The sequence below is a fragment of the Mustela lutreola genome, chromosome 1 (genome assembly GCF_030435805.1).
Source record: "Mustela lutreola isolate mMusLut2 chromosome 1, mMusLut2.pri, whole genome shotgun sequence".
Lineage (NCBI taxonomy): Eukaryota > Metazoa > Chordata > Mammalia > Carnivora > Mustelidae > Mustela > Mustela lutreola.
In genome coordinates, this window is record NC_081290.1 from 271936397 (window position 1) to 271962015 (window position 25619).

Below are 25619 nucleotides of genomic sequence, written 5' to 3' on the forward strand. Positions count from 1 at the left end.
CATGGCTTTAAGTCAACCCCCTGGAAAGCCAGTCAGAACTCCGCTCACCAGGAAGACCTGCCCCTAACTTTCCCCTGACCAGACAAACCAGTGAGAGCCAAGCTCAACTGGGAGTCCCGTTACCATGGCAATCACAGCTCTCACAGCAATGGGGAATTGAAGGTGATAGGGGGGCGGGAGGGGGTGATAACACCAGAGAACATTCTTAATTCATCTAATTAAAAGCAATGTTAAAACTGCTATTGTTAAGGAAACCTAAAAGGTGCACTGAGATGTAGGAAGCAGGGGAGAGGGGGATCTTGAACACACAGGTACGTGATTTCGTTTTAGCTTATATAAATCACCATTAAATAGCTTGTTTCCATTTCTCCAAGGGAGAGAGTCCCCTTCAATGGTCAGCTTATTTCCAAAGCTACTATTTTCTGAGGAGGCAGCTTAGCTGCAAAAGGGGTTTGGACCGGAGGTGAAAGACGGCCTCAGATCTCTCCGGCCGCGGAGCTGCACTGCATTCCAGCATTCCACAGCAACTTCAGTCAGAGACAGGGGCAGGGCCGTAGGAGAATGAAGGATGTGGACTTTCTTTCGAATTAGAAAGCCCTGGTTTGGAGTCCTGACACCTCTTTTCTAGAACAGTGACTTCTCCAGATCTCAGTTTAAAAAGACAGTACTGGAGGCACCTCCATGGCTCAGTTAAGCATTTGATCTTTTTTTTTTTTTTTTTTTTAAAGATTTTATTTATTTATTTGACACAGAGAGAGAGAGCACAAGTAGGCAGAGAGGCAGGCAGAGGGAGAGGGGTGAAGCAGACTCCCTCCTGAGCAGAGAGCTTGATTCGGGGCTGGATCCTAGAACCCTGAGACCATGACCTGAGCCGAAGGTAGAGGCTTAATTAACCCACAGAGCCACCCAGGCGCCCTAAGCTTTTGATTCTTGATCTCAGCTCAAGGTTATGAGTTCAAGCCCCACATTGGGCTCCATGCTAGACATGGAGCCTACTTTAAAAAAAAAAATAGGGGGGGGGAGCACGAGAGAGAGAATGCACCACCAACCAAGTAACTGGAGAGATGAAAAGACATGATGTGTAGAAATGTCTGGCACAGGACAAGCTCACAGATGGTAACTGTTGCTAACATTACCAGGAACCTGCATCTTGGGGCTTCAAAAAAGGTTGTTAGGGTCTATGAAAAGGATGAAGCCAAGAATCTATAAACTGGAGTTTTATTTATTTATTTATTTAAAAAAAGATTTTATTTGTTTATTTATTTGAGAGCACACAAAAGTGAGAGAGATCACAGATGGGAGACCGAGAAGCAGACTCCCTACTGAGCAGGGAGCCTGACTTGGAACTTGATCCCAGGACCCTGGGATTGTGACCTGAGCTGAAGGCAGATGCTTAACCAACTGAGCTGCCCAGGCGCCCCTAAACTGGAGTATTAGTCAATGTTTCTCCTTTTGGCCTCTTCAGATTTTATTTATTTTTGAAAGATTTTATTTATTTGACAGAGAGAGAGAAACAGTGAGAGAGGGAACACAAACAAGGGGAATGGGAGAGGGAGAAGCAGACTTCCCGCCGAGCAGAGAGCCCAATGCAGGGCTCGATCCCAGGGTCCTGGGATCCTGAACTGAGCTGAAGGCAGATGCTTAACAACTGAGCCACTCAGGTGCCCCGCCTCTTCAGGTTTTAATCTATAAAATAAGGATGAACTACATCTGCCTTTCCCTGCCCCCTGATGGAGGAGTGGGGGGTGGGTGGAAGGAAGACCAAATGCGATGGTGGTTTAGAGAGTAATGTTCAAAAATGAATTTAGGGTGATATAGTACTTATTACTTTTCAGATTATCCTGATGAGAGATTTAAAATTAAAAGAAAAAAAGGAAAGACAGGAAGCAAAAATTGAACAAAGGGTCCACTGCCCATTCACAAGTGAAGTGATAAGCCCCGGATGTGGGAACGCTTGTTCATGTGCCCTGGGCATCTACCTGAAAGGGCCTCACCAGGACAGGCTCTAGAATAGAGCGGAGAGCAGGCAGCACGAGTTCTCAACATACTGACACATACACAGAGAATCCTGTTGTGAATAATTTCCCAGGCTCTGTGGTGCTGAGAACTGTGCCTGGGCAGCCTGTGGCACACCACCAGAGCGGCCTGCTCTGGTCCTGAGGCTGGAGGTCTCTTAACAGATAAGGAACTGGCCCTATTTTGAGGCATGAGATTGACCCATGGCTGCTGTTTTAAGAACCTCCTGTGCCCTCCCTTTTTGACTCAACTCCAAATGTAAGAATACGCAAGAATCTTTGGTTTAACCAAGGAGACTACTAAAAAAGAGCCCAATGCGGGCGCCTGGGTGGCTCAGTGGGTTAAAGCCTCTGCCTTCGGCTCAGGTCATGGTCTCAGGGTCCTGGGATAGAGCCCCGCCTCAGGCTCTCTGCTCAGCAGGGAGCCTGCTTCCTCCTCTCTCTGCTTGCCTCTCTGCCTACTTGTGATCTCTGTCTGTCAAATAAATAAATAAAATCTTTTAATTTTTTTAAAAAGATTTTATTTATTTATTTGACAGACAGAGATCACAAGTAGGCAGAGAGGCAGACAGAGAGAGAGAGAGAGAGGAGGAAGCAGGCTCCTCTCTGAGCAGAGAGCCCGACGCGGCACTCGATCCCAGGACCCTAAGATCATGACCTGAGCCGAAGGCAGCAGCTTAACCCACTGAGCCACCCAGACGCCCTGTGCCAAGTTTTTTGATGGAAGTCTCAAAGAAAAGCTAACAAAACTCTTCTAGAAAAGTTCTACACCAGTAAAGAAGCAAACGAGCCTCTCACATGTCACATATTTACCTTTTAGAGTTGCTGAAGAGCAATTAACAAGTAAATACTATCAATTTGCTTCTAAGTACAAGAACTGACTTTGGAGACAAAACCCTCAAGCGACCAGCAGGACGGACAACCCAGCTCAGGTGAGACAAGGTCAGATAAATTGGGGAGGTCATTCAAGGCTGAGACCCCCAGACCTTGCTGCATAGATACTCACAACCTTCATGGCAATAGTAGTCATAAGGCACTGATTTGTCCTTGGACTATGGCAGTCCCCCGGTCCCGGACCCGTCAAGTCCTTAAACACCACTGAAAGGGAAACTCCCAAGTGCACATTAAACTAAATCCCGCTTTGTGGCAGGAAGCCAGAAAATGCCACATGAGGATCAGCGGCCTCCAGGACGCCTGATAAGCACCTGCTTGCTTATCACACTCTAATGTGGGGGTGGGAAGGAGGGAGAAGAGAGCAGAACATACAGGGGTGGGTAATGAGAGCACAGGGCATGCAGGATGGGTAGGACTCAGCTTTACCTGCCTGAGAGGCCATCCAGTCTAATACTCCTGATTTCACACATGCCTGAAACTAACGGAGCCTGGAGGAATGAGAGCCTGGCCCGTTTTCAGAACCACCCAGAGATGGAGTTTCCATTCCATTCTCTGGCCGGAGCTCTCAAAGCGCCTCACTGAGGGGGGTATATCCCTCACAATTAGCCCTAGTGACAAGAAGTTTCAACAAGTTTCCCAACGCAGACAGGAGGTTCAGTAGCTCTGGCTACTCCCATACCATTGAGGGTTTCGGCCAGCAGTCTTTCCAACCCAGTGACTTGGGGAGCAGTCTCCTGACAGACACCAGTGGGGACCAGAGCTGGCTCTGTAAACTCCAGGTTCATCGGCACTGACAAGAAAGAAGATCTGAGATAGTGTTAAGGGACAGCTCTGGCCTTCTCTTAAAGGCACCCCATATTTATCTCAAGTAAAGGTTTCCTTAACACTTGTCAAGGACAAAGCTGGGTGGCCTGCCAAAAATCCCGCTCTCTGTTCTTCACCATGAAACTGTACCACCAAATTCCATGACACTGGACGAGGATTATCAGGACCTGAGGACCCTTTGTGGGGCTGGATGTAAAACCCAGCTCCTGACTCATGTTGGCAGAGTCCCGGTTTTACCTGTCTTGGCTACAGCTGCTCCCTGGTGGATAACAAATGCTGACAGCAACCCCCCTATCCCCAAGCAGACTGTTCTCATTTCTGTCTAACATCTAGGAAGGGAATTGGAATCAATATGCTAGAAGAAGGCTCAGAGGGGCCTCAGCACATCACCAGGGACTGAGTCACGTAACCAAGATCTGCATGGTTCCAAGGGAGCGAGAGAAGATAATCATTCTTCCACTTCTGGGGTCCAAGACCATCTACTGTACTCCAAAAGAAAACAGTTTCCAGATCAAAACTAAAGGGGTCTTGCTTCTTGTTCAGTGGTGGACAGGAAAAGAATGAGAGGCAACCAGAGGGCTCAGTGGGAAACCTTCTTTTCCACCCTTTTAAAATTTAGAGGAAAAATGTACTGCTGCCCTCAACAAGGTGTTTTCTTTTCGGCTGCATATCACTAAAGCTCAGACCATTAGTCCAAGCAGCAAACTGCACTGTTTAGATCAGCTCAGATAAGAAGATGAAAGAAAAAAACGTAGTAGCGGCTATCTTGTCCGGGTTTGGGAATCTCGTCATCTATAAAACTGGAATGGCTCCGCAGCCCCAAGAGGTCGAGCGCACGCATCAGAGCTTCCCTGTTTTAACTAAGACCACGGAAGCTGGAGGTAAGAAGGGGACAACTGGAAACTGAGGCTGGAAGGGCCACGAGTGAAGGTGCAAGCCAAGAGGGCTGTGAGGAAGAAAGGAAATGCAAAGAGGAAAAATGCCTTCTCAGTAATGATGAAAATCAGGGAGGCCTTAAGCTTTTAGAGAGGGTTACTACAGGAAAATTAACTCTCTGGGAAGAGGGAGAAATCAATGGAAAGCAGATGCTAAGAGACAGCTGACCTTTCCATTGGAAATGGATGGCTACACATCTTGTCAGAGGCTGAGAAATGCACGCTTCCCAGAGCAGGCGGCGGGAGGCACTCTGGTCAGTCAATCTTTTCCTCCTTTCGAGCTGCTGATTTGCTTAGTTTCACGAATTACTGAAGTTTCTTCATCCCTGGGAAAATCTGATTGTTTTTCAGACATTTTAAGCTCTTTTACTGTCTCTAAGCCTTCCTTACATTCTACTTTGGAGTTTAGAACTTGTAGGACGTTGACTTTAAAGTGACCATTTAAAACTAAGAATCAGAACACCAGCTCACCTACCTTTCTCCTTTACTCAGTTGGAGTGGGAACAAATCTGCCTGAACACCCCTTGTCCAAACCCAAACTCCCCCAATGGAAAAGAGGAGAAATAGCTCTTTTTGAAACTTTTTTTTTTTTAAAGTAAGCTCTAGGCCCAACATGGGGCTTGAACTCACTCACGACCCTGAGATCACGAGTCATGTGCTCCACTGACCAAGCCAGCCAGATGCCCCTTTTTCCTTAACTCTTGGAAATGTTGTCCTCGGCTGCCATGGATAATCTGCTGCCTTAAAGTCATTTCTAGCCAACCTCCTGTGATTTTCTGAGACCTGTAAACTCTTATTCACCTACTCCTCTCAAAGAGATCCCACAGAGACAGAGGACAAGAATTTTCTATTTTAATTGGCTTGATGCTTTCCAAAAGCCATCTCAGGCCATTAGGATCAAAGGAGAGAGGTTCCTTCAGCTTAGGGAACTACTTTGGTGCTAAATGAAATACTGAGGCACTTAATGTTCCTAGAACCCCCCCTACATTAAAATAATTACTTCCTCCTGTTCCCACATGTCCATACATAGCACAAGTTCTTGAACTACACTTGCCTTCACAAATGTCAAAGGAAAAGGCGAAATGAGTAGTTGTTCTAGATATCTACCTTGGACAAGAGAGTTTTCAATATATACCAACACATTCAATATGTTTTAGTTGATACTTACTTTTGGAAGAGGAGTGTTAAGGATGGTTAAACATTAAAATGCTTTGTAACTTATACTTAAAAATACATCAAAATGCTTTCACCTTCTACAAATGCAAGAATTGGTTCTCCTCTACCAATTTTGAAAAAACAAAATGCTTTGCCTTTTGCTTTTGAAACTACCTCCCGTGAATCTCTCACTGTGTCTTAGTGGTAGGACTAGCACCCTAAGAAACTGATATCGGGCGCATGGTGAAATGAGAAGGACACTCCGTATTTTCATAAGGATTATCTCCCTGATACTTTCATTCAATCACCATCACCACAACATGTGCTAAACACACTGATGGTGCTGGTGAGCAGGCGTGAGTGTTCATGCATGTGTGGGGAATACACAGTACACAAGATCCCAAAGGGACACATATTCCTGGAACAAATGCTGAGTGTCTCTTGTGTGTCCCGTGCAGTGAAGGTTGGGAAGGCAGCAGTGCAAAGACTTGTCGAGAAGCCAGTTGTGGGAGCCCCGGGGTGGCTCAGTTGGTTAAGCGTCTGCCTTCCACTCAGGTCATGATCTCAGGATCCTGGGATCGAGCCCCCCGTCGGGGCTCCCTGCTTCATGGGAAGTCTGTTTCTCCTTCTCCCTCTGCCTCTTCCCCTGCTTGTGCATTCTCTTTCTCTCTGTCTAAATAAAATCTTTAAAAAAAAGAAAGAAAAAAAGAGAAGCCGTTTGTGTGGCAAGAGAGCAGGGTCCAGGTCCATCTTATGCATGGTGCTCCCCAACCTCACAAAATACCCGGCCCATTGTAGGAACTCAATAAAATTTTGTTGAGCGTAAAGAATGACGCACAGAATAGACTGCACTCTCCTAAGAGGCCATGAGGAAAAGAAATCATTAGAGTTACCTGAGAGGATCTGTCATGGAAAAATTCACCTAAACTAATTGTAGCTCTCCTGTTATTTTTAATGTTTTATCTTGCTCCATCCCTTCTCTGACAAACTGCATCCGAGACACCCCTGAATTCTCCCCTACTCCCTCCCCTCTTTCCCACAATGTGCTGAAGAAAGGAACTTTCTGAGGATAGATGCTTTGTACCACATCTCAGAAGTCAACTTTAAGATAATTGCAGCGGAAGCAGCTTTTAATCAACTGACAGGCAGCTTTAAGAAAATTAATGAGGACAAAATCTTGGGAAGGAGTAAATCATTTCTGACAACAAAGCTGTCTCTCTTTTATCCCAATCTCCCCTTGAAGAAATAGTACCCTTCCAGGATACAAAAATAAAATATCTTTATTTTTGGTTTTTGCCACTCAAAAGGCCAGACAAGATTAAGAAAATCTCATTCTCTTAGATATCTGGAGAATACTCCAGATTGAACTAGAGTTCTAGGTCACTTTTGAAAATCAAACTTTCAGAATCTAGGGAAGTATAGATGAGCGGATTATGTCACAGGCTAAGTTCAGGGCAAGGAGGCTACAGTGAAGATTATATACTGCAGAGTGGAGCTAGGACAGGCCCAAAGAGCCTGTACATGTTAGTTACATAAGTGCTGGTCAGTGCTGACAGCGCTGGACACCCATCCTGCCCCAGGATCTAAGCTACAATTTAGTGGTGACTAATATGAACATTCTGGATTCCAAGTCTTTTCTGTGGTTCATTTTAATGAACTTATAATAATAACCAGTCATCACTGGGCTCTGTGAAGATGGCTGTATACATGACAGAAAATGGTTATAAAAAGATAGAAATACAACCGATGTTTCTTTATAATCAGGATGACTCTAAGTTATCCATTAATGGGCATCTCAGTGATGTATCCCATCAAAGGATAACAGCAGGTGGAATGTTAGAAAGGGGAACTCCAGAAGTACTCCTTCAGACAGGGAAGGGCCTAGAGCGAAAGATAAACATGCTGCTTCTAACTTTTTAAGCTGAGGCGTCTCTACATTCTATAGCATGCAGGCAAGCAGGCAGGGGCTCGCAGTTAAGAGCTCAAGTCAACCGTGGACAGGTTAAGAATTTTAATCAGAAACGGAAAAAGGCCTCAGGGCATTAGTTCTTAAAAGTACTATTACTAGGATGCCAGCATGATCCAGAATGCTTTGGGCTGGAGGTATCCTCAATTTCTCAATTTCCTGGAAGTGCCTGAAAGATCTGGTTAATAAATAGGAGCCATAGAAGTAAATCAGATGAGGTTCCAGAGACAGGGTGAGAGCAAAAAGGAAAAGGACAAAGGTTACACTGACAGGGGAGATCTCACTAGAATCCCTGTGCAGTCAATGACTGGCTCTCCATCTTGACTGAGTGTGCAGCCATCAGGAGGACCTGGTAAAACAAGGACGGCCGGGACCCGCTCCAGGATCCTCTGATTCAGCAGGTCTCACATGAGGATGAGGATCCAAATCATCTCTGATGATGCTGATGTGGTCCCAGGGGAGTATACACAGAGAACTACAGCCGGTCTGTAGAGAAAATGGTATCAAATCTCCTTTCCTTCCCTGCTGCCCAGGATCGCTTGAGAATGAGGGGGATGCGTGTCTCTAGAGCCAGGGTTCCAGAAGAAGGTGTACAACGGGGGCAGGCCGCCACTGAAAAGTAGGACTCTCAAGGTGAAGAAGTAGGGGAAGAGGGCAGTGAAGAGAAAGGGAGAGAGCGAGCAGAGAAGACAACGAGGGAGAGAAGGGAGGGAGGGAGCGAGCGGCTGGCTCTCTCCAACACCTGCTCCAAACCAGTAATCTGTCTAGGTAACAGGGGCTCCACACTTGAAGACAGTTTTACCACACAGCCACAAAGAAAAAGCTTTCAATAAAATTGACCCTTAACTATTTGAGGCTTTGCCTTAAAGAGCGCTATGCTGTTGCGCAGAGAAACGAGAGCTAAATTGCTTTCTGTCCTAGGGCTTCTCCCATCCAAGTCAAATGACGGTGTCCTCATCCATCACTTCTGCCAATAAAATAACCAGAGAGAAAAGCAAACCAGCACTAGTGAGAGTCAAGCAACCACTGCCTCCAGGCCTGCAGGGTCTATGAGGTGAGGGTCCGCCTCAGTTCTTACTTAACCACGTATGTGCCCACATCCCCTACCTGTTGGGGGCGGGGATGGTCTACGCATCTGGGAAATAGAGTAGACAGCACTTTAATTCCTGTGTTGAAAGCACTAATCCTTATTCTTTCTTTCCAGCTCAAAATGCCCCAGAACCACTCCCCCAGCTGCTGACTTTTGCTCTAGGTAAAATTTACTTACACAAAAGTGGAAGAACAGTCTGCTACAGAACTATTTCTGGTGTCATTAGTAATTTTATATTTTTGTTATTATCCTTCCACTTGGTTACAACCAAAGTTATTATAATGTGCAAGTTGCCACTATTTTGGAAAATTAATTGCAGTTTTCTGTTACAATATTATGCTTTCTTCCAATTAGAAAACGAAAGCAGAGAGGGCATACAGGCAGCTTAGTGTTTTGAGAATTCAGCAAAACTTCAGCTCAGCAATCTCCAAATGTCTAACTTAAAAAACCAAACAGGAAAAAAAAAACAAAAAACAAAAAACAGAAATGAACCAAAAGCCCTCCCTGGCTCCAGAGCAAGGGAGTCAGACAGAAAATAAGACCCCAAGGCAGAGTGGCATCCCCAGCCTGGAAGAGGCTGGAAGGGACAGAGGGGAGGGAGAGAGAAAATATGTTCTCAGTCTTATTTTTCCAAACTTGCCAATCATTCTAAAATCAGGAAGACAGTGCCTAGCCTCAGAAGCAGAGAAGGGAAGTATCAAAAGGACGCTGGATCCTAGAAACAAGGATAAAATTAAAATGGTTCACTAAGGAGGAAGAACAGAATCCAGCATATGGTTACAGAAGGGAGAGCCCGAGAGGCCAGCAACAGCTGAGGAGAATGGGAGGTGAAGCACGGCCAGCCAACAAGCCAAGTGAGAGTCTGGTGGGAAATGGAGCCCAAAGGCCACCGTGCCCGCAGCAAGATTAGCCAAGGATCAGAGCACCACGCGTAAAACCCCAAGCAAACCTGAGACTGCGCCTCTTCCTTGCCGAGAAGGCTGAGGGCAGAAACCTCAAATGGAGAAAGCAGTCATTAAGAACAGCAGTTCTCAAACTCCAGTGCGTATCAGAATCACCTGTAAAGCCCGTTTTACAAATACAAACACCTGTGCCCCTCCCACCCCATTCTTAGGTGGCTCTTCAGGCCTCAAGTGCTGTTTCTGACAAGGACCCCATGTATTCTAACGCAGGTTGTCCCAAGAGCACAGTTTGAGAAGCACTCATCTAGAGGTCTGAAGAACCGCTTCGAACAAATGCACGGAGGCGAACCAGCAGTGGAGATGTGGGACTCATCTCCCACAGAAGAGTCTTCGTATGGGACTGGGTAAGAGATCATCTCTCGGGGAGAGAGTCACTTAGTGGGAATTAAAATCAGGTAAGTTAATGCTCTGGAGGACATTCTCCTGGGACTGACTGTTGACCCAACAAGCTCACCTCTCTGAATATTACCGTAGTGAATTCCAAGACATAAGACTAAAATGAAGGGGAATTCTGGGCAGAGAAGCTTGAGGACAGGCCCATCACCAACTAAAGCATTCCTTCGGAAGACAGAGCTTGACGTGACAAATGGAGACACCCACCTATACTTACCTGTGCAAAGAGGGAGATGCTCTACTGTCCCATTAAACCCTAGCTCCCTGCTCTCAGACAAAAAGGCACTTCTTGCCTTAAACGGTGGTACAGCACAGCTATCCAAAAAAAGCTGGTATCTCTTCCCTTCCACCAGTGACTGAATTCAGGGACATTTGCTGAATGCTTTGGTGCCTCTGGATGTAAGGGGCAACCAAGACCTGGAAAACCAGAAACCTTTCTGTAGCGCAGGGGTTTAAAGTCAGACTCGGTGGACACAGGGTAAGTAAAACCTTGCTCAGAAGCCTGGATCCTGTCTCCTGGGTGAGAGGAACACTTCCCAAATGGGAGCTTTCTAGTTACTTCAGCTCCCTAAGTGGCAGATGGTGCCTACTGAGAATCAAAAAAGCCTCTCTAGGAGGCCTGCGAAACAGCTCTTGTCACGAGGCATGCAGCAGCTGGCTAGCCGCCCTGAGCCCCTTAGCAGGACAGCAATGGATTACCACATCTCCTCAGCAGACTCCTCCAACGGCACGCCTGAGCTGCCAGCCCCATATGTACCAAAATCTTGGCTTGCGCCCTGCAGCTGTTTGTCCTCGGCCAGATGTTTCTAGCTACTTATGGGAAGGAGGAACCTTGCTAGGATGGAGGACTGGCAGGCTGCACCCAGGAGTTGGGCAGGAGCCCTGGCTTCCGGAAGAGGCTCAAGATGTCCATTAATGTTGCCGAGATCAGATCCTGTCTCTTAATGATTATAAACAATTATTCCACAATGAGGCAGGAAGGGTTTAGAAGAACAGCTGTTAGGACCAGGATTCTAGGTAGTGAAAGGCAGACACCAGGTACCTTCACCATCCAAATCTCCGGAAGAGAAGCAAAATAAGAATATGTAAACTAAACCTCAATGCCCATCCTCAAATATCTAGGTAAGAAAACAGGCCCGTGAACTCCCTATGACGTCCTCTCCCAAGCACCTAACATCAGATCCTTCCAAAGTCATCTGGGATTCAAGAAGTGGGACTCTCCTGTCAGTATAATGTCAAGAGCACAGACTGCGTGTTTCTACCCTTTCAGGGGCTTGGTGGAACATGCTGTCACCTACCACTGGTTCTGCTTGTTACCACCTAGAAATGCTAAGGAGGACATTTTCTTGAGATTCTCTTCCATTCGCTCAGCTTTTCCTAAACGCCAGCTTACTTCCTAGGTACTTGGACTTCATAAACATGGCACAGACATGGTCTTCACTCTCGAGGAGCTCACAGTCCAAGAGAGGACAAGGATACGGAAACAAGTCCATGCAGTCTGGTATGACGTGTGTTAACATGAGCTCAGGGAATCCGGCAGGGTCGTGGCACAAGGAGGGAGTGATCTAGAAAGGTCCCACAGAAGGAAAAGAGCTGCTGAAGTCAGGTTTGAGACAGAGAGGAGGGCAGGCCAGGCACTGGTGAGAAAGGCCTTCTGAAATTCAGGGTGCTTGGAAAATGACTCAGCAGAGTCAGGGAGAGGGTCCCTGTAGGAGATGGGAGGAAAAGGCTGGCGACCACCACACTAGGCTGCCCACTTTCTGTCACTTTTTATGTAACAGATCCTATTTCTTTTTCGTTAAAAGAATGCTTCCATTGCAGGCATCAAGCATCTATATGCATCGCACTAAATGAAGGGCCCTGAGGGATACACCCCTAAGGAGCTTACACTGCACCTAATTGGGCAGATTAAACATACACACTACTCAGCTAAAGAAAACACAAAACAACACATAAACAAGTGCATAAAACTATAAATGGCACAACACAATGTGCTAAGGGAATTCACAGGTTCTTAGCTTGAGACAGAGCTTAAAGACCATCTAATTAGAGAACCATTCAAATGCTCAATTCCCCTTGGCAAAAGCAAATGAGCCCCCATGGGAACTCAGAAACCAGTATGGTTGAGTCCAGAAGGCCACCAACCCCACCATACCCAGAAGGCTATTATGGCAATACAAAAGTGTCTCCACCTGAGACAAGAGAGCGTCCCAATAGGACTTTCCTCTGCTAATGAAATGGATGAAACGGTTAAGAGCTTAGCAGCTACCCAAAGGCCTCATCTTCCAACACGATTATAACTCACAGAAAAAGAACATTTCATGGTATACATATATCACTTTTTATAGCTTGCTTCCTGAAAAAAATTTTTTTTTTTTTTTTTTAATAAGCATAAGTATTTCTTTGGGTCCTTCATGTATCTCCAGACTAAAGGTCTCACACTGCGGTAAGGAAGTACTTATTCAGTTTGGGCTACAACCAAAGATACTCTCAGGCCTCTGGGGAGCTCAGCTCAGATCTAGGGTGTGAGGAAGCTCCTGCCTTTTAACAGCCTAAAGCTTCTAAAAGTGAAGCCTGCTGGTCACAGATGGGCTGGACTGCACTCTTTCGTACTCCTTACAAACATGCTACCTCTAGCCCTGACTGGAAAGTCACAGCACTGTCCTTTACTACGAGTCTGGAGATGCCCTACAGTGGAGGCCTGAGCCACGGCACTCACCCTCATGGAGGTCTCGCCGCCATGGGCTTGTTGCAGCCTGAAGACCTGGGCCACCATGTGCTCTGTGGAGGGATGCAGCAGGATCCTCCTCGAGGCCAAGCCCACCATTACGTATCGGCCCATTGGGGACAGGCTCACCGAAATGGCATTGGGACCTGAGAGCCAACAGAACAGAGAGACATTTCCCAGAGTTCTTGCCATCACAAGGAAATAATGTTCCTCTCACTCTTTTTCTTTCTTTTCTTTACTTCCAATTTGCATCTTTGGTTACCCAGGGGCTCTCTCATAGGAGTGCAGAAGACAATGACAAGGCATGTCAAGTATTGAGTATAATGTATGACATACAGAAGATACTTGACAAATGCTAACCATTGCCATCATAGCACCATATCTTAAAAAGCTGGCACCATACTATAAATACCACTTTGAAATCTACTATTTCCACTTCATACACAATGACCATTTTTCCACCATTAAATATTCTATAAAAGCATTTTAAAGGCCAAACGGTATTCTGCCCTGTCAGTGCACCACCATTTATTTAGGCCATTCTTCACTCTTTGACATTTTTCTCTGTGATATGTAACACTGCTGTGAACATCCCTGTATATAAATCTTGGTATTGTTTTTCTGATTATTTCCTTAGAAGTGGGATTGCTGGATCAAAGAGAACATAAATTTTAGGGACTTTCAATACACAATACCAAACTGCCTCGCAGTGTATGAGTGTGCCTGCTTCCCCAAGCTGTGACCAAGGCTCCTCCTTTATCCGTGGCTGGCCCAACAGGAGCACGTTGGTGACACTATCATGGCAGGAAGGACTCTTACTCTGAGAGTCGTCTGTAATACTACCAGCCAGGACTCCTGCAAAGCAATCTTCCTCTGGCCTGTGCCCCAGGAAAGCAGGGGTAGGATATGACCATTACTCCTACCTAAGCTGTGCCTCAACTAGGAATGCCCATGCCAAGGCACCAGCGTCCCTCTGTCACTAAGTTGGGCTTCCTATCCCTTACCAAATCGCTTGGTGTAGAGCATTTCACCCAGGTTATGGGGGGCCAAGGAGTACACTGCCAGGATGCCTTCATCAGGAAAGCCCCTTTGGCTGCTAGGGATGAAAGCCGCCAGGAGCTGGCCATCTGCAGAAATGTCACAGCTGGCATCATTGTAGATCTTGCAGTTCTGCACCAGCACATTCACGGAAGCTGCATCAGACAAAGAAAGAAAAGAGGGTAAGAAAGTTTGGAGTTGATGGTGTGAAAAATTCTGGGCCAAGAAATTCTGGGGCTTCTCTAAGGGCCTGAACCCTCTCTAAAAATGCTAAAGGCCGCCTTGTCAATCAAACTAAAACATCATAGAACAAGGAACACAAGAGACAGAAAAGAGACATGTCTTTTACCACCTTAATAGGAAACAACAGATACTCAACACAATCACAACCACCTGCTGAGTCTCAGCTCACACTCAGGAAACCTCATTTGAGAGAGATTAGATAAGGAAAAAGTTATTAAAAATTGTTCCTGGAGAGCCACTCAACAGCTGCTATTGTCCAAAAGACCAAAACTTAAGATGATTGAAAACGCAAAACCACTGATTCCAAGAGAAACGTGATTCAGGTAAAGCTTCCTTGGAGTGAGAGTCCTGCCACACAGCTGCTATGCAACCTTGGAGAAGGAAGTCATTTCATGAGTTTGTGTCTGATTTTCTCATTTCAGAGAAATGGAACAGTTAGAGACTTCAGTCTTCTGGACAGCCCCTTGCCAATACGAATCCCTAATGCCACAAGAGAGGCCAGACAGAAACACAGCCCAGCAGCGGCTGGATGGCTGGAACTCTTCATTTCTCACTATGCTCTAGGCCTTACCCGTACCATATGCAAGCACTCAGGGGCAGCCCCAGTCTGTATTTGGCAGCTACCAAGAATTAAGCCCAGGATCCTGGGGTGCCTGGGTGGCTCAGTTGTTAAGGGTCTGCCTTCGGCTCAGGTCATGACCCCCAGGGTCCTGGGATAGAGCCCCACATCGGGCTCACTGCTCGGCGGGAAGCCTGCTTCTGCTCTCCCACTCTCCCTGCTTGTGTTCCCTCTCTCACTGTCAAATAAATTAAAATCTTTAAAAAAAAAAAAAAAAAAAGAAGAAGAATTAAGCCCAGGATCTGCCAGGCAGCAGGCTCTTGGCTCAACGGAGCAGGATCGGGGTGGGGGAGAGGGTGGTGGAAGAATGTGTTGGTGGGGATGGGGAGATCCTGCTCCACAGGACAGAACTAATGAGATGTTGGCCAGCACTGGCTCTGTGCCTGCATGCTTTGTTTTGGTTTTCATTCGAATCTCCAAAACCCACTGTGTAATTCCCTGCCAGGAGGATGTGGCTTACCCTTGATATGAGCCTGGGAACAGAGCGCCCAAACCATTGGCACAAGCAGAACAGCATAACACATCCAAAGGGACCAAGCTCCTCTGGGCTTTGTCTCACTTAGATCTACTTCAAATGCACATGCAAAGAAACTTTTTTGTCCTTCTCTTATTTGGAGATTACCTGGATATCCACTGTCAAACACATTATGGTAAAAAAAAAAAAAAAAAAAAGGAAGGAGCAGGGAGGAAAGAAGGAAAGAAAAGAAAGGAGAAGCCAAGCTCAGCTGCTCTTACCAGATTCCAGGTGATCTATTCCAGGAAGCCCAAAGGCTTGCCCTGGAAGATCAAGGGCAAGTTTCCCCAGGAAATTACTTGAAGGAAAACAAAACAAAGAATTGCTTTTCAGAGGCCTTGAGGCTTAGGCCTCAGGGACTCAGAGAGATTTCTAACACTCTATATTCATCCTCCTTTCCCTGTGTTGCTAATGAAGCCACAGAGATGACAAAATAGATCAAAAAAGACATCAGAACACATTGATTAGGCTATTGTGCCAACTCTTCGGGGCTGACACCTACAGCACCATTACACACAAAACCCGAGAAGGGACCACAAGGATGTCTCTGTTTGCTAACTAATAAAATAATGACATCCAAATATTCACTGCTATCACCATTAGGGCTCTGTACTGCTCAACTTCCAACCCACCATCTGCTCTACCCTGTGTGGCTAGATTTATCTAGTTAGCACTGAGACCGTCTGCTCCTTACTCCGGGTCCCAAGCCTGTGCCAAAAAGATGACAGTCTCTTCCTCCTTTCCTGGATTGACACATAATTCCAGTTGGGGATATATAAAAAAAGGGGTGGGGGAAGGAATAGGGAAGCATCAGGAATGAGTCCATCTTGATTTTCTAACCTTGAGGTTGGTACAACCTTCAGAAAGATAAAAAGAAACTGACAATTGAGACTATAACCACCAAACTTTAAGACAGTTTTGCATAATTACCATTTATTCCACATTTAATGTCTCAGAAAATGCATGGTGGGTATTTTATGAAAGTATGCTTTTCTGTCTCCCTGTTATATAGCTCTTACTCACGTGCATTAACACGCAACTCTGTCAAACGTACAGAAGCCTATGGTAACCCTCAAAACTCACCACCAATATAAAAAAGGCATTTAACTGCATACTGTCAGATTAATTCCTAAGTGGGGCCAGGGTGGGAAGGAGAGTACAAGTAAGGTTTTCCTTTTTCTGGAAAGCTTGGCTCTAAGCCCCTGAAACACAGGGCATATAGATAAAAAGCATTTTGTCAGCCTCTAATCCAAGCCACTGTGTTTGTGTTTACTACATTATGATGATTCCAAATCAGTGGTCACCTCCCAAAGTTCATCCCCTTCCCACCAACCCCACCCAGTTTCAAAAGCGCTCCCGGGTCACTGCAGTGAGCAGACAGACAGACATGCAGATGGTAAATGCAGAGAGAATGCTGAAAATTCAAGCAGAGCTTCTCTGGCAGCAGGTTTAATTGCAGAAACCGTGCAGCTAGTGATCTAGGGTTTCACTCCTGCCCTAATGAAGGGGATGTGGCAGGCACATAGTGATCTGGTAGCTTCCTTTCTGGAGCACTGGGTGGTGTGTTTACAATTTCATTTTTATGTCAAAGTTCCAATTAGCAGCTTACATTTGCTGCTCGTTGTCTGTTAATTTCCCACGTGGAAATTGAAATGTTCAGTAACAATGGTGAGTGGTCACTGCTCCAATCCACTGTGCCACTTCTCATAAGGCTGAATTTTGATGAGTTAATTTACACAGGACAAGATTTCTTAGACCTGTTACCTGTTACTAGGAAAGTAATGCACTGATGACAAGGACAACTCACTCTTTTTGGACTCAACAACTAAGTCTTTTGGACTCAACGTTAAGCGGGTAGAGAAAAAGGTGAAGTGAAATAAAGCCCAAGACACTGGCAGCCCACACACTACTAGAAATCTTTGTTCTGCCCCCTGCCTGGCCTTACCACACTGCTTTTCAAGTGTTAGCATGTATCAGAATCACCTGGAGGGCTTACTAAACTACAAAATGTTGGGTGGGAGGTTGGGTGAGCCTGGTGGTGGGTATTGTGGAGGGCACCAATTGCATGGAGCACTGGCTGTGGTGCATAAACAATGGATTCTGGAACAATGAAAATAAATTTAAAAAAGAAATAAAAAACAAACAAACCAGAATGTTGGGGTGAGGTCTGAGAACTTGCATTTCTAACGAGTTCCCAGGTGTCTCTCGTGCTGCTGGTCTGGGACCACCACACTTGACAAGTGCTGCCTTATCAAACAGTCCTCAATCCCTGAGCTGTAGATGTAGCAACCTGCCCTGCACTTAAAGGCAAAAATACATGTGGCGAAGGGTGATGGGGCAGCTCAGAATGGAAAAAAAGGTTAGGAAAGAAAGGATTTTTCAAATCAAAGCTGCTTAAGAGCTTCAGGGGGCAGCTCCAGGGGGAGAAAAAGTGATGTAGAAGACAGCAGGAAGCCATGTTCCAGACTCTGCAATGTAATCTCCTCCTAATTATAAATGATTTCCAAGTGAAAAATGCCCTAGCAGGGAATGGGAGGGGTCAGAAATAGTGATGCCTGGAGGAGCAGATGGCTCTGCCTTCCTATCAGCTCCATGAATTATAAACAAACACCTTGCATGAAGGCTGATCTGTTGTCAGCCGGCCAGATGAGGCCGAGCAAATGATCAGCAGCTACAGCACTTTTGCAAATGCATTAGATACCGATTTGGAAAACACGAAGGGGTTTGAATCAGCAGGAAAACTTCCTTTCGGCTACCTCTGAGGCCCTCAAGGTGCAGAATAAGACCTCCTACACAGCACTCCAGATGACACAAGCAGCCCTTCCCAAAGGACGGATGACTACATCCGTGGTATGGTATCTGTCTTCCACCACTCAGCTGCCGATTTCTGAAGGCTGGTGCTGGCAAGGGCACCCAATTGACCAAAGCTCTTTACCAACAAGAGTTCACTCTTAAAAACCAGAGTGAACTCAATGAACTACTTTTTCATGAAGTGGTCTTGAGATTATCTACTCTATGAGGTCTTTTCATAAACTTCTAAACTATACAGAGAGTAATTCATTAATGCTGCATCCCAACTAAGAGAAACATGTGGCAAAAATCTTTAACCTAACTCCAGAGAAAAGTTAAATACCATTCAGGTAAGTCAGATGACCAGCAACATAATGGCTGTTGGACACATGAATAAAACTCTAGACCAGTGGCTCTCAGGCACGAGCTGTGCCAAAGCCAAAGGCTACCCTTCACTGAGAGATGCATGGTGTTCAGAAACGAATCCTACAGCAGAAGAGATCCCCTACTTACTTTTCTCACAGCTGCATCTGTCAAGAGTGATGCTGCCAACTATAACTAGACTTTATTCAGACCAACCAGCCAACAAGTTAAGAGCTAATGACAGGAAACACAGATAAAAGTGACTGGCATTCTAGAGGGTAATACCATGGAAAGGAACATCGACTATCATTGGACATATGTACCCTAAACTGGGCATATATGGAATTTGAACCATGCATGATCCAAACTAGTCCATCTGGTTGCACATGATGCTCTCTGATCAACTCCGGTTTTACAAGAGTCAGGATCAAAAGATGTAAGAAGAAACACAGAAGGAGGATTATAGGAAGCTGTAGCTGGAACAAGTTAAGGCCTATACAAAACATGTTAAGGACAACCAGAAAGACCATCAAAGCTATGCTAGCAGCATATTCAATGCTTGTATTCTGAATATTTTGCTTTTCTATCAAGGCAAATGATCTGCGACTGGGTAGAAATGACAGAGAAGGATGGGAAGCCCATTACAAATAAGGCAACAGGGTGAGAACGACACCTTGTTCACATGAACATCACTCTCCAGAGAGGAAGACTACATACCTCAGAGTAGTAAAGACAAGGGCTCGGGGGAATTTATAGTGCTATGGCCATACTCTCAAAGGATCATGCAATTTTCTAGAAAGAGACATGATGAAAATAGCTAGCACTCACCAATCATTTACTTTATGTCAGATCCTGTTCAGAATGCCCAGTATTATTTACTAAATTCTCATAACAATTTATGAGAGGTTTGCACTATTACAATTCTCATTTTATAGAAAAGGAAAACAAGGGACGCCTGGGTGGCTCAGTTGGTTAAGCAGCTGCCTTCGGCTCAGGTCATGATCCCAGCGTCCTGGGATCGAGTCCCACATCAGGCTCCTTGCTTGGCAGGGAGCCTGCTTCTCCCTCTGACCCTGCCTGCCACTCTGTCTGCCTGTGCTCGCTCTCATTCTCTCTCTCTCTGACAAATAAATAAAATAAATAAAATCTTAAAAGAAAAAAAAAAAGAAAAGGAAAACAAAGTGTAAAGAGATTAAGTAACTAACCAAGGTCATACTGCTAGAAGGCGGTTGACCAGGGATGTGAACCCAGATAGTATAAGCTTAAGAGCTCATGTGTTGGGGCACCTGGTTGGCTCAGTGGATTAAAGCCTCTGCCTTCGCCTCAGGTCATGATCCCAGAGTCCTGAGATCAAGCCCCACATCAGGCCCTCTGCTCAGAGGGGAGCCTGCTTCCTCCTCTCTCTCTCTGCCTGCCTCTCCGCCTACTTGTGATCTCTGTCTGTCAAATAAATAAATAAAATCTGAAAAAAAATTACATGTTTAACCATCATAGGACAGTTGACAGAGTTATCAAAGAAGTATTTCCCCCTACGCATGTAAAAGTAAGCATGCATGCATCAGGCCCAGACCTTTAAAGTATAAAAAGTGTAAGTAATTCCAATTCTATTTAAACTGTTCCAAAGAAAAAAAGAAAACCTTCCAAATTATATTTATAACACAAGCATAGTAACATTGATACCCAAATCCATAGATTTCATAAAAAAGAAAAGTCTGGATAGAGCCAACTCACTGACAAGTATCAGTGAAAAAAGTCTATTTACTAAGCTACAGGGAAGGCAATTTACATTAAAGACTACTCCAAGAACCAGGTGGGGTTATTCAAGAAATATAAAGAGGGGTTCAATATTACAGCATCTATTTACATAATGATTATACTATTAGGTCAAAGGAGAGGGGGAAAAATACGATCATAGATACTGAAAAGTTATGACTAAATTGAATATCCATTCTTGATAAAAACTCTTAATAAAATAGGAAGAGATGACTTCCTTAAAATGATAAACTAGTTCTAGTTCAACCTAAAAGCCGGCAATATGCTTACTGGGGAAAAGCCAGGGGCATCTGGCTAGCTTAGTCAGAGAAGCATGTGACTCCTGATCTCAGGGTTATGAGTTCAAGCTCCACACTGGGTATAGAGATTACTTAAATAAATAAAATTAAAAAAAAAAAAAGTATTGGGAAAAAGAAGTTTCCTACTAAAATCCAGAGCAATATGAGGATGACTGCTATTATTTAACATTGTTTTGATGGTAGCCAAAGCAAACATACAAGAAAAACAAATACACAAATGTAAAACTTTGAATGGAAAAGGTAAAATTACCATTATTTATGGATAACAAACCTAGAACATGCAGGAGATTTACCTGAGTAACAACTACAATTAGTAAACAATTCAGTAAGATAGCAGTAGGATTTTAAAAGCAAGCTTGTAACAGTAAACTTAAGAACTGTACAGGATCGAGGAGCATTGGGTGGCTCAGTAGGTTAAGCATCCAATCCTGATTTCAGTTCAGGTCATGATCTCGGGGTGGTGGTATCAAGCAACGAATCAGGCTCCACGGTCAGCAAGGAATCTGCTTGGGATTCTCTCCCTCTCCTGCCCTTCCTCCTGCTTGCGTGCATGCACACAACTCTCTCTCAAATAAATTAATAAATCTTTGAAAAAAGAACTATAAAGGATCTATATGAAGAAAACTTTTTATTTATAGATTTTATTTATTTAGTTGACAGACAGAGAGATCACAAGTAGGCAGAAAAGCAGGCAGACAGAGAGAGGGGGAAGCAGGCTCCCCACTGAGCAGAGAGCCCAATGCAGGGCTCGATCCCAGGACCCTAGGATCATGACCTGAGCCGAAGGGAGAGGCTTTAACCCACTGAACCACCCAGGCACCGTTCCCCCTTTAAAAGATTTTATTTATTTATTTATCAGAGAGGTGAGTGAGAGCTCAAGCAGGGGGAGTGGCAGGCAGAGGGAGAAGCCGGCTCCCTCCCTGCTGAGCAAGAAGCCCCTTGCGGGGTTGGATCCCAGGACCCAGAGATCACGACCTAAGCCACAGGCAGACACTTAACCAACTAAATGAGCCACCCAGGCATCCCTTAAGAAAACTTTAAAACATTACTAAGAACACAAGAGAAACTTGTGGAAATGGAAAACCATACCATGTTCTTAAATCTAACCATAAAGATACTGAATCTCCTTAAGTTAACATAAATTTAATGTGACTGCAATAATTACATTAAAGGGAATTTTTTTTTTGGGGGGGGGTGAAGGGAAGAAGTAAAGTAGTTTTAAAGTCCATACAGGAGGGACGCCTGGGTGGCTCAGTTGGTTGAGCGGCTGCCTTCGACTCAGGTCATGATCCCAGCGTCCTGGGATAGAGTCCCACATCGGGCTCCTTGCTCAGCAGGGAGCCTGCTTCTCCCTCTGCCTCTGCCTGCCATTCTGTCTGCCTGTGCTCGCTCTCTCTCCCTCTCTCTCTGACAAATAAATAAATAAAATCTTTTAAAAAAAAAAATAAATAAAGTCCATACAGGAAAATAAAACTGCTTGAGCAAACAGGACAATCTGGATTAAAAAAAATAATAATAAGAGATAGTTTCCTACCAGATTCTAAAACACAATGCCTGAAAACTTAAACCCCTGTGGTACTCTCACATGAATAATTAAACAGATCACTAGGACAGAATGGATAATCTAGAAATACATCTAAATATACACAGGAAAGTAAAAATAGGATCAAAGGGACAACCCATGGGGCGCCTGGGTGGCTCAGTGGGTTGAGGCCTCTGCCTTTGGCTCGGATCGTGGTCCTGGGGTCCTGGGATCAAGTCCCGTGTTGGGCTCTCTGCTTGGCGGGGAACCTGCTTCCCCCAGCTCTCTGCCTGCCTCTCTCTGCCTCCTTGTGATCTCTGTGTGTCAAATAAATAAATTAATTTTTTAAAAAAGAGGACATCCTAAATCACTGGGAACAAGTGAATTACTCTGTAAACTGATTGGGACAAATGAGCGGCCATACTGGATTAAGGCTAGATCATACTCTGCTTGTTTGGGACAAGGTTAAACTTCTAGTGAATTGAAGACTTAAGGGCAAGAAAAAAGCTAAAATATATAAGTACTAACTGATCTTCCTAATGATGACACAAAAATCTGGGAACCATAAATGGGAAGCTGGATAATTCTGACTACTTAAAATAAGTTCTATGACAAAAATAACCTTCAGTAAAGTCAAAAGACAAATGACAACCAGGAAACTCCCATTGTAAGTTGATTTTCTGATTTAGAAGGAGTTCCTGTTGAACTGATAAGGAAAAGATCATCAATACAATAAAAAATAGGTAAAGCACATGGACAGGTCAAGAAAGGGCAACATAATACACGAGCTAAGTGTGTGAAGAGGCACTCGATCTGCTTTGTAATATGAGAAATATAAACTTTAAATACCTGCATATTATTTTTTAACCTATCAGATTTGCAAATATCCAAAACATACGGTAACACATTCTGGAAGCCAGAGTTTAGGGGGAACAGGCATCCTCATAAACTGCAGGCAAGAGTATAAATTGGCATAACCCCTACCGAGGGTGATTTAGGAGCATCTACCCAAATCACAGACGTATGTGGTCTTTGTAACCACAATTCCATTTCTAGGGCTTTATCCTATAGGGATTTACCCTGTAGATAACCTGGCCCAGGTGTGAAATGGCAAGCTGCAACATGTTTTGTATAGGAAAGACTGAAAACTATTTTTAAAAAGTTCCTCAGAGGAAGAATGGTTGAAAAATGACTGATTAAAAAATGGAACCTAGAGATTCTACTTGGACAGTGGAATACTAAGCAGTCATTTAAAAAGAAAGAGTAAACTCTATATACTGGTATGTAAAGATCACTAAGATATATTATAAAGTACAGAAAGCAAAGTACAGAAAGTATATAACATGGAAAATGAAAAAAAAAAAGACATTTGCATTTGCCTATATATACACATATATATAATATCCTTGAAAAGATACACACAAAACTGCCAATTGTAGTTGCCTCTGGGGAGAAATGGGCTATAGCTGGGAGAAGAGTTGGGAAACTTCTCACTGTCTATTATTTTACAGTCTAAATTTTTTTTTTTTTTTAAAGATTTTATTTATTTATTTGAGAGAGAGACAGTGAGAGAGAACATGAGTGAGGAGAAGGTCAGAGGGAGAAGCAGACTCCCCAAAGAGCTGGGAGCCCGATGCGGGACTCGATCCCGGGACTCCAGGATCATGACCTGAGCCGAAGGCAGTCGTCCAACCAACTGAGCCACCCAGGCGCCCCTACAGTCTAAATTTTTTGAATAGTGAATATATTTCAGATTATAGTTTTAAAAAGGTAAACAATACAAACAGAATAACTAGAAATAAATTGTGGCAAAGAAGATCTGGGCCAGAAATCTGGAGATGAACAAGCAAACTTGGTATTCAATAAAGGAAAAAGTAGACTGCAGTTGATTCCCAGCAGAGTTAAAGAAAAGATATTGAACATGTGGCTTATAAGCACTTAGAAAGAAAGAAATGATTGCTACTGTGGTTTCACTAAGATCAGGACATGAAAAATTAACCTCATTTTCATGGTCTGATAAGGATACCAAGACAGGCATATCGGGAAATGCCACAGACAGAGACTATCTGGATTAATTTAAGGCATCTGACAAATTCTTACAGTACCTTGCAGACAAGATTAAAAAAAAAGCTGTGGGCTACAGTTCTGAACACCATGCCCAGGGTACTAATTCAGGAACCAAAGTCAACAAAGAGGAAGTCCACGGCAGTATCACACAAGGCCCAATACAATGATCTCGCTGACCGACCATTTTTGCTAGTAATCCAAAGGAAGACAGAGAAAGTGTATCTGTCAAATTAGTAGGTGATGTAAAGACTAAGAGAAAAGGACTGAATCCAAAGTTCAAACAAACATTGAGAGGGAGGAGCTAGGAAACGCAACTGATACTATGAAAATAAAATTTAATAGAAGCAAATATAAACCTGTTTTGGTTTCTTAAACGATTCAAACTGCATAAACAGAATGGTAGAGTCTCAATTTCTTAATAATTATCCAAGAGGGGCGCCTGGGTGGCTTGGTGGGTTGAGCCGCTGCCTTCGGCTCGGGTCATGATCTCGGGGTCCTGGGATCGAACCCCACATCGGGCTCTTTGCTCAGCAGGGAGCCTGCTTCTCTCTCTCTGCCTGCCTCTCTGCCTACCTGTGATCTTTCTCTGTCAAATAAATAAATAAAATCTTTAAAAAAAAAAATTATCCAAGAATTTGAAGTGACTGCACACTGAAAAGTGGCTTCAGGAAAAGCTGCTGAAATCTCAGGCTGAATTAACACTGTCCAAACCGCTATTGTGCTATGTATGCACTGGACAGCTCGCAGCTGGAGTTTTCTACTCTGTTCTGGCTCCCCAAAGTCAAAAGGGAAAGTGAACAGAACCATCAAGGACTTGGAAACCAGTCCAAGGTTTCTTGTATTTCAGTAAAAGGAATCTCAGGAAAAAAGTCTGGCCTGAGAGGAAAGATTCAAAGAGACATGGCAATTTATCTTCAAACAGCTGGAGGACCACCAGAAGAGGTGTCATTAGATACATTCTGTCGAGATTTAGAGGTAAAACCAGGACCACCGGGAAGAAATAACAGCTTGGGAACAAGAACAGGAGCTTATCAGTGATGGATCAGGCCATCTTATCAGATAGTGTGACTATCATTTTTATCAAGCAGAGGCTGAGATGCCACTTCTTAGGAATGTGCGAGTCCAAGTGAAATAAGTTGTCTAAAATGCTGTGATGGGTGGCACAAGTGGTTAAGTGTCCAACTCTTGGTTTCAGTTCAGGTCGTGATCTCAGGGTCCTGGGATAGGGCCCTGCATCAGGCTCCATGCTTAGCGAGGAGTCTGAGAATCTCTCTCCCTCTGCCCGTCTTGCTCGTGCTGTCTCTCTCTCTCTTTCTCTAAGATAAATAAACAAAATCTTTAAAACCTAAAACAAGGGGCACCTGGGTGGCTCAGTGGGTTAAAGCCTCTGCCTTCGGCTCAGGTCATGATCCCAGGGTTCTGGGATCG

General features: G+C 44.5%; 1 protein-coding gene across 8 annotated transcripts in view; it reads right to left on the reverse strand.

Moving 5' to 3' along the window:
• AMBRA1 (autophagy and beclin 1 regulator 1) overlaps positions 1-25619 on the reverse strand; it is a 177815-nt gene that overhangs the window by 16078 nt on the left and 136118 nt on the right. For all 8 annotated transcript variants that reach the window (XM_059141085.1, XM_059141061.1, XM_059141078.1 and 5 more), the window contains 2 exons: positions 13968-14156; positions 12955-13109 (listed from right to left, as the gene is read on the reverse strand). In XM_059141085.1, coding sequence (XP_058997068.1) covers positions 12955-13109; positions 13968-14156 — 344 coding nt within the window. The remainder of the gene's footprint in view (positions 1-12954; positions 13110-13967; positions 14157-25619) is intronic.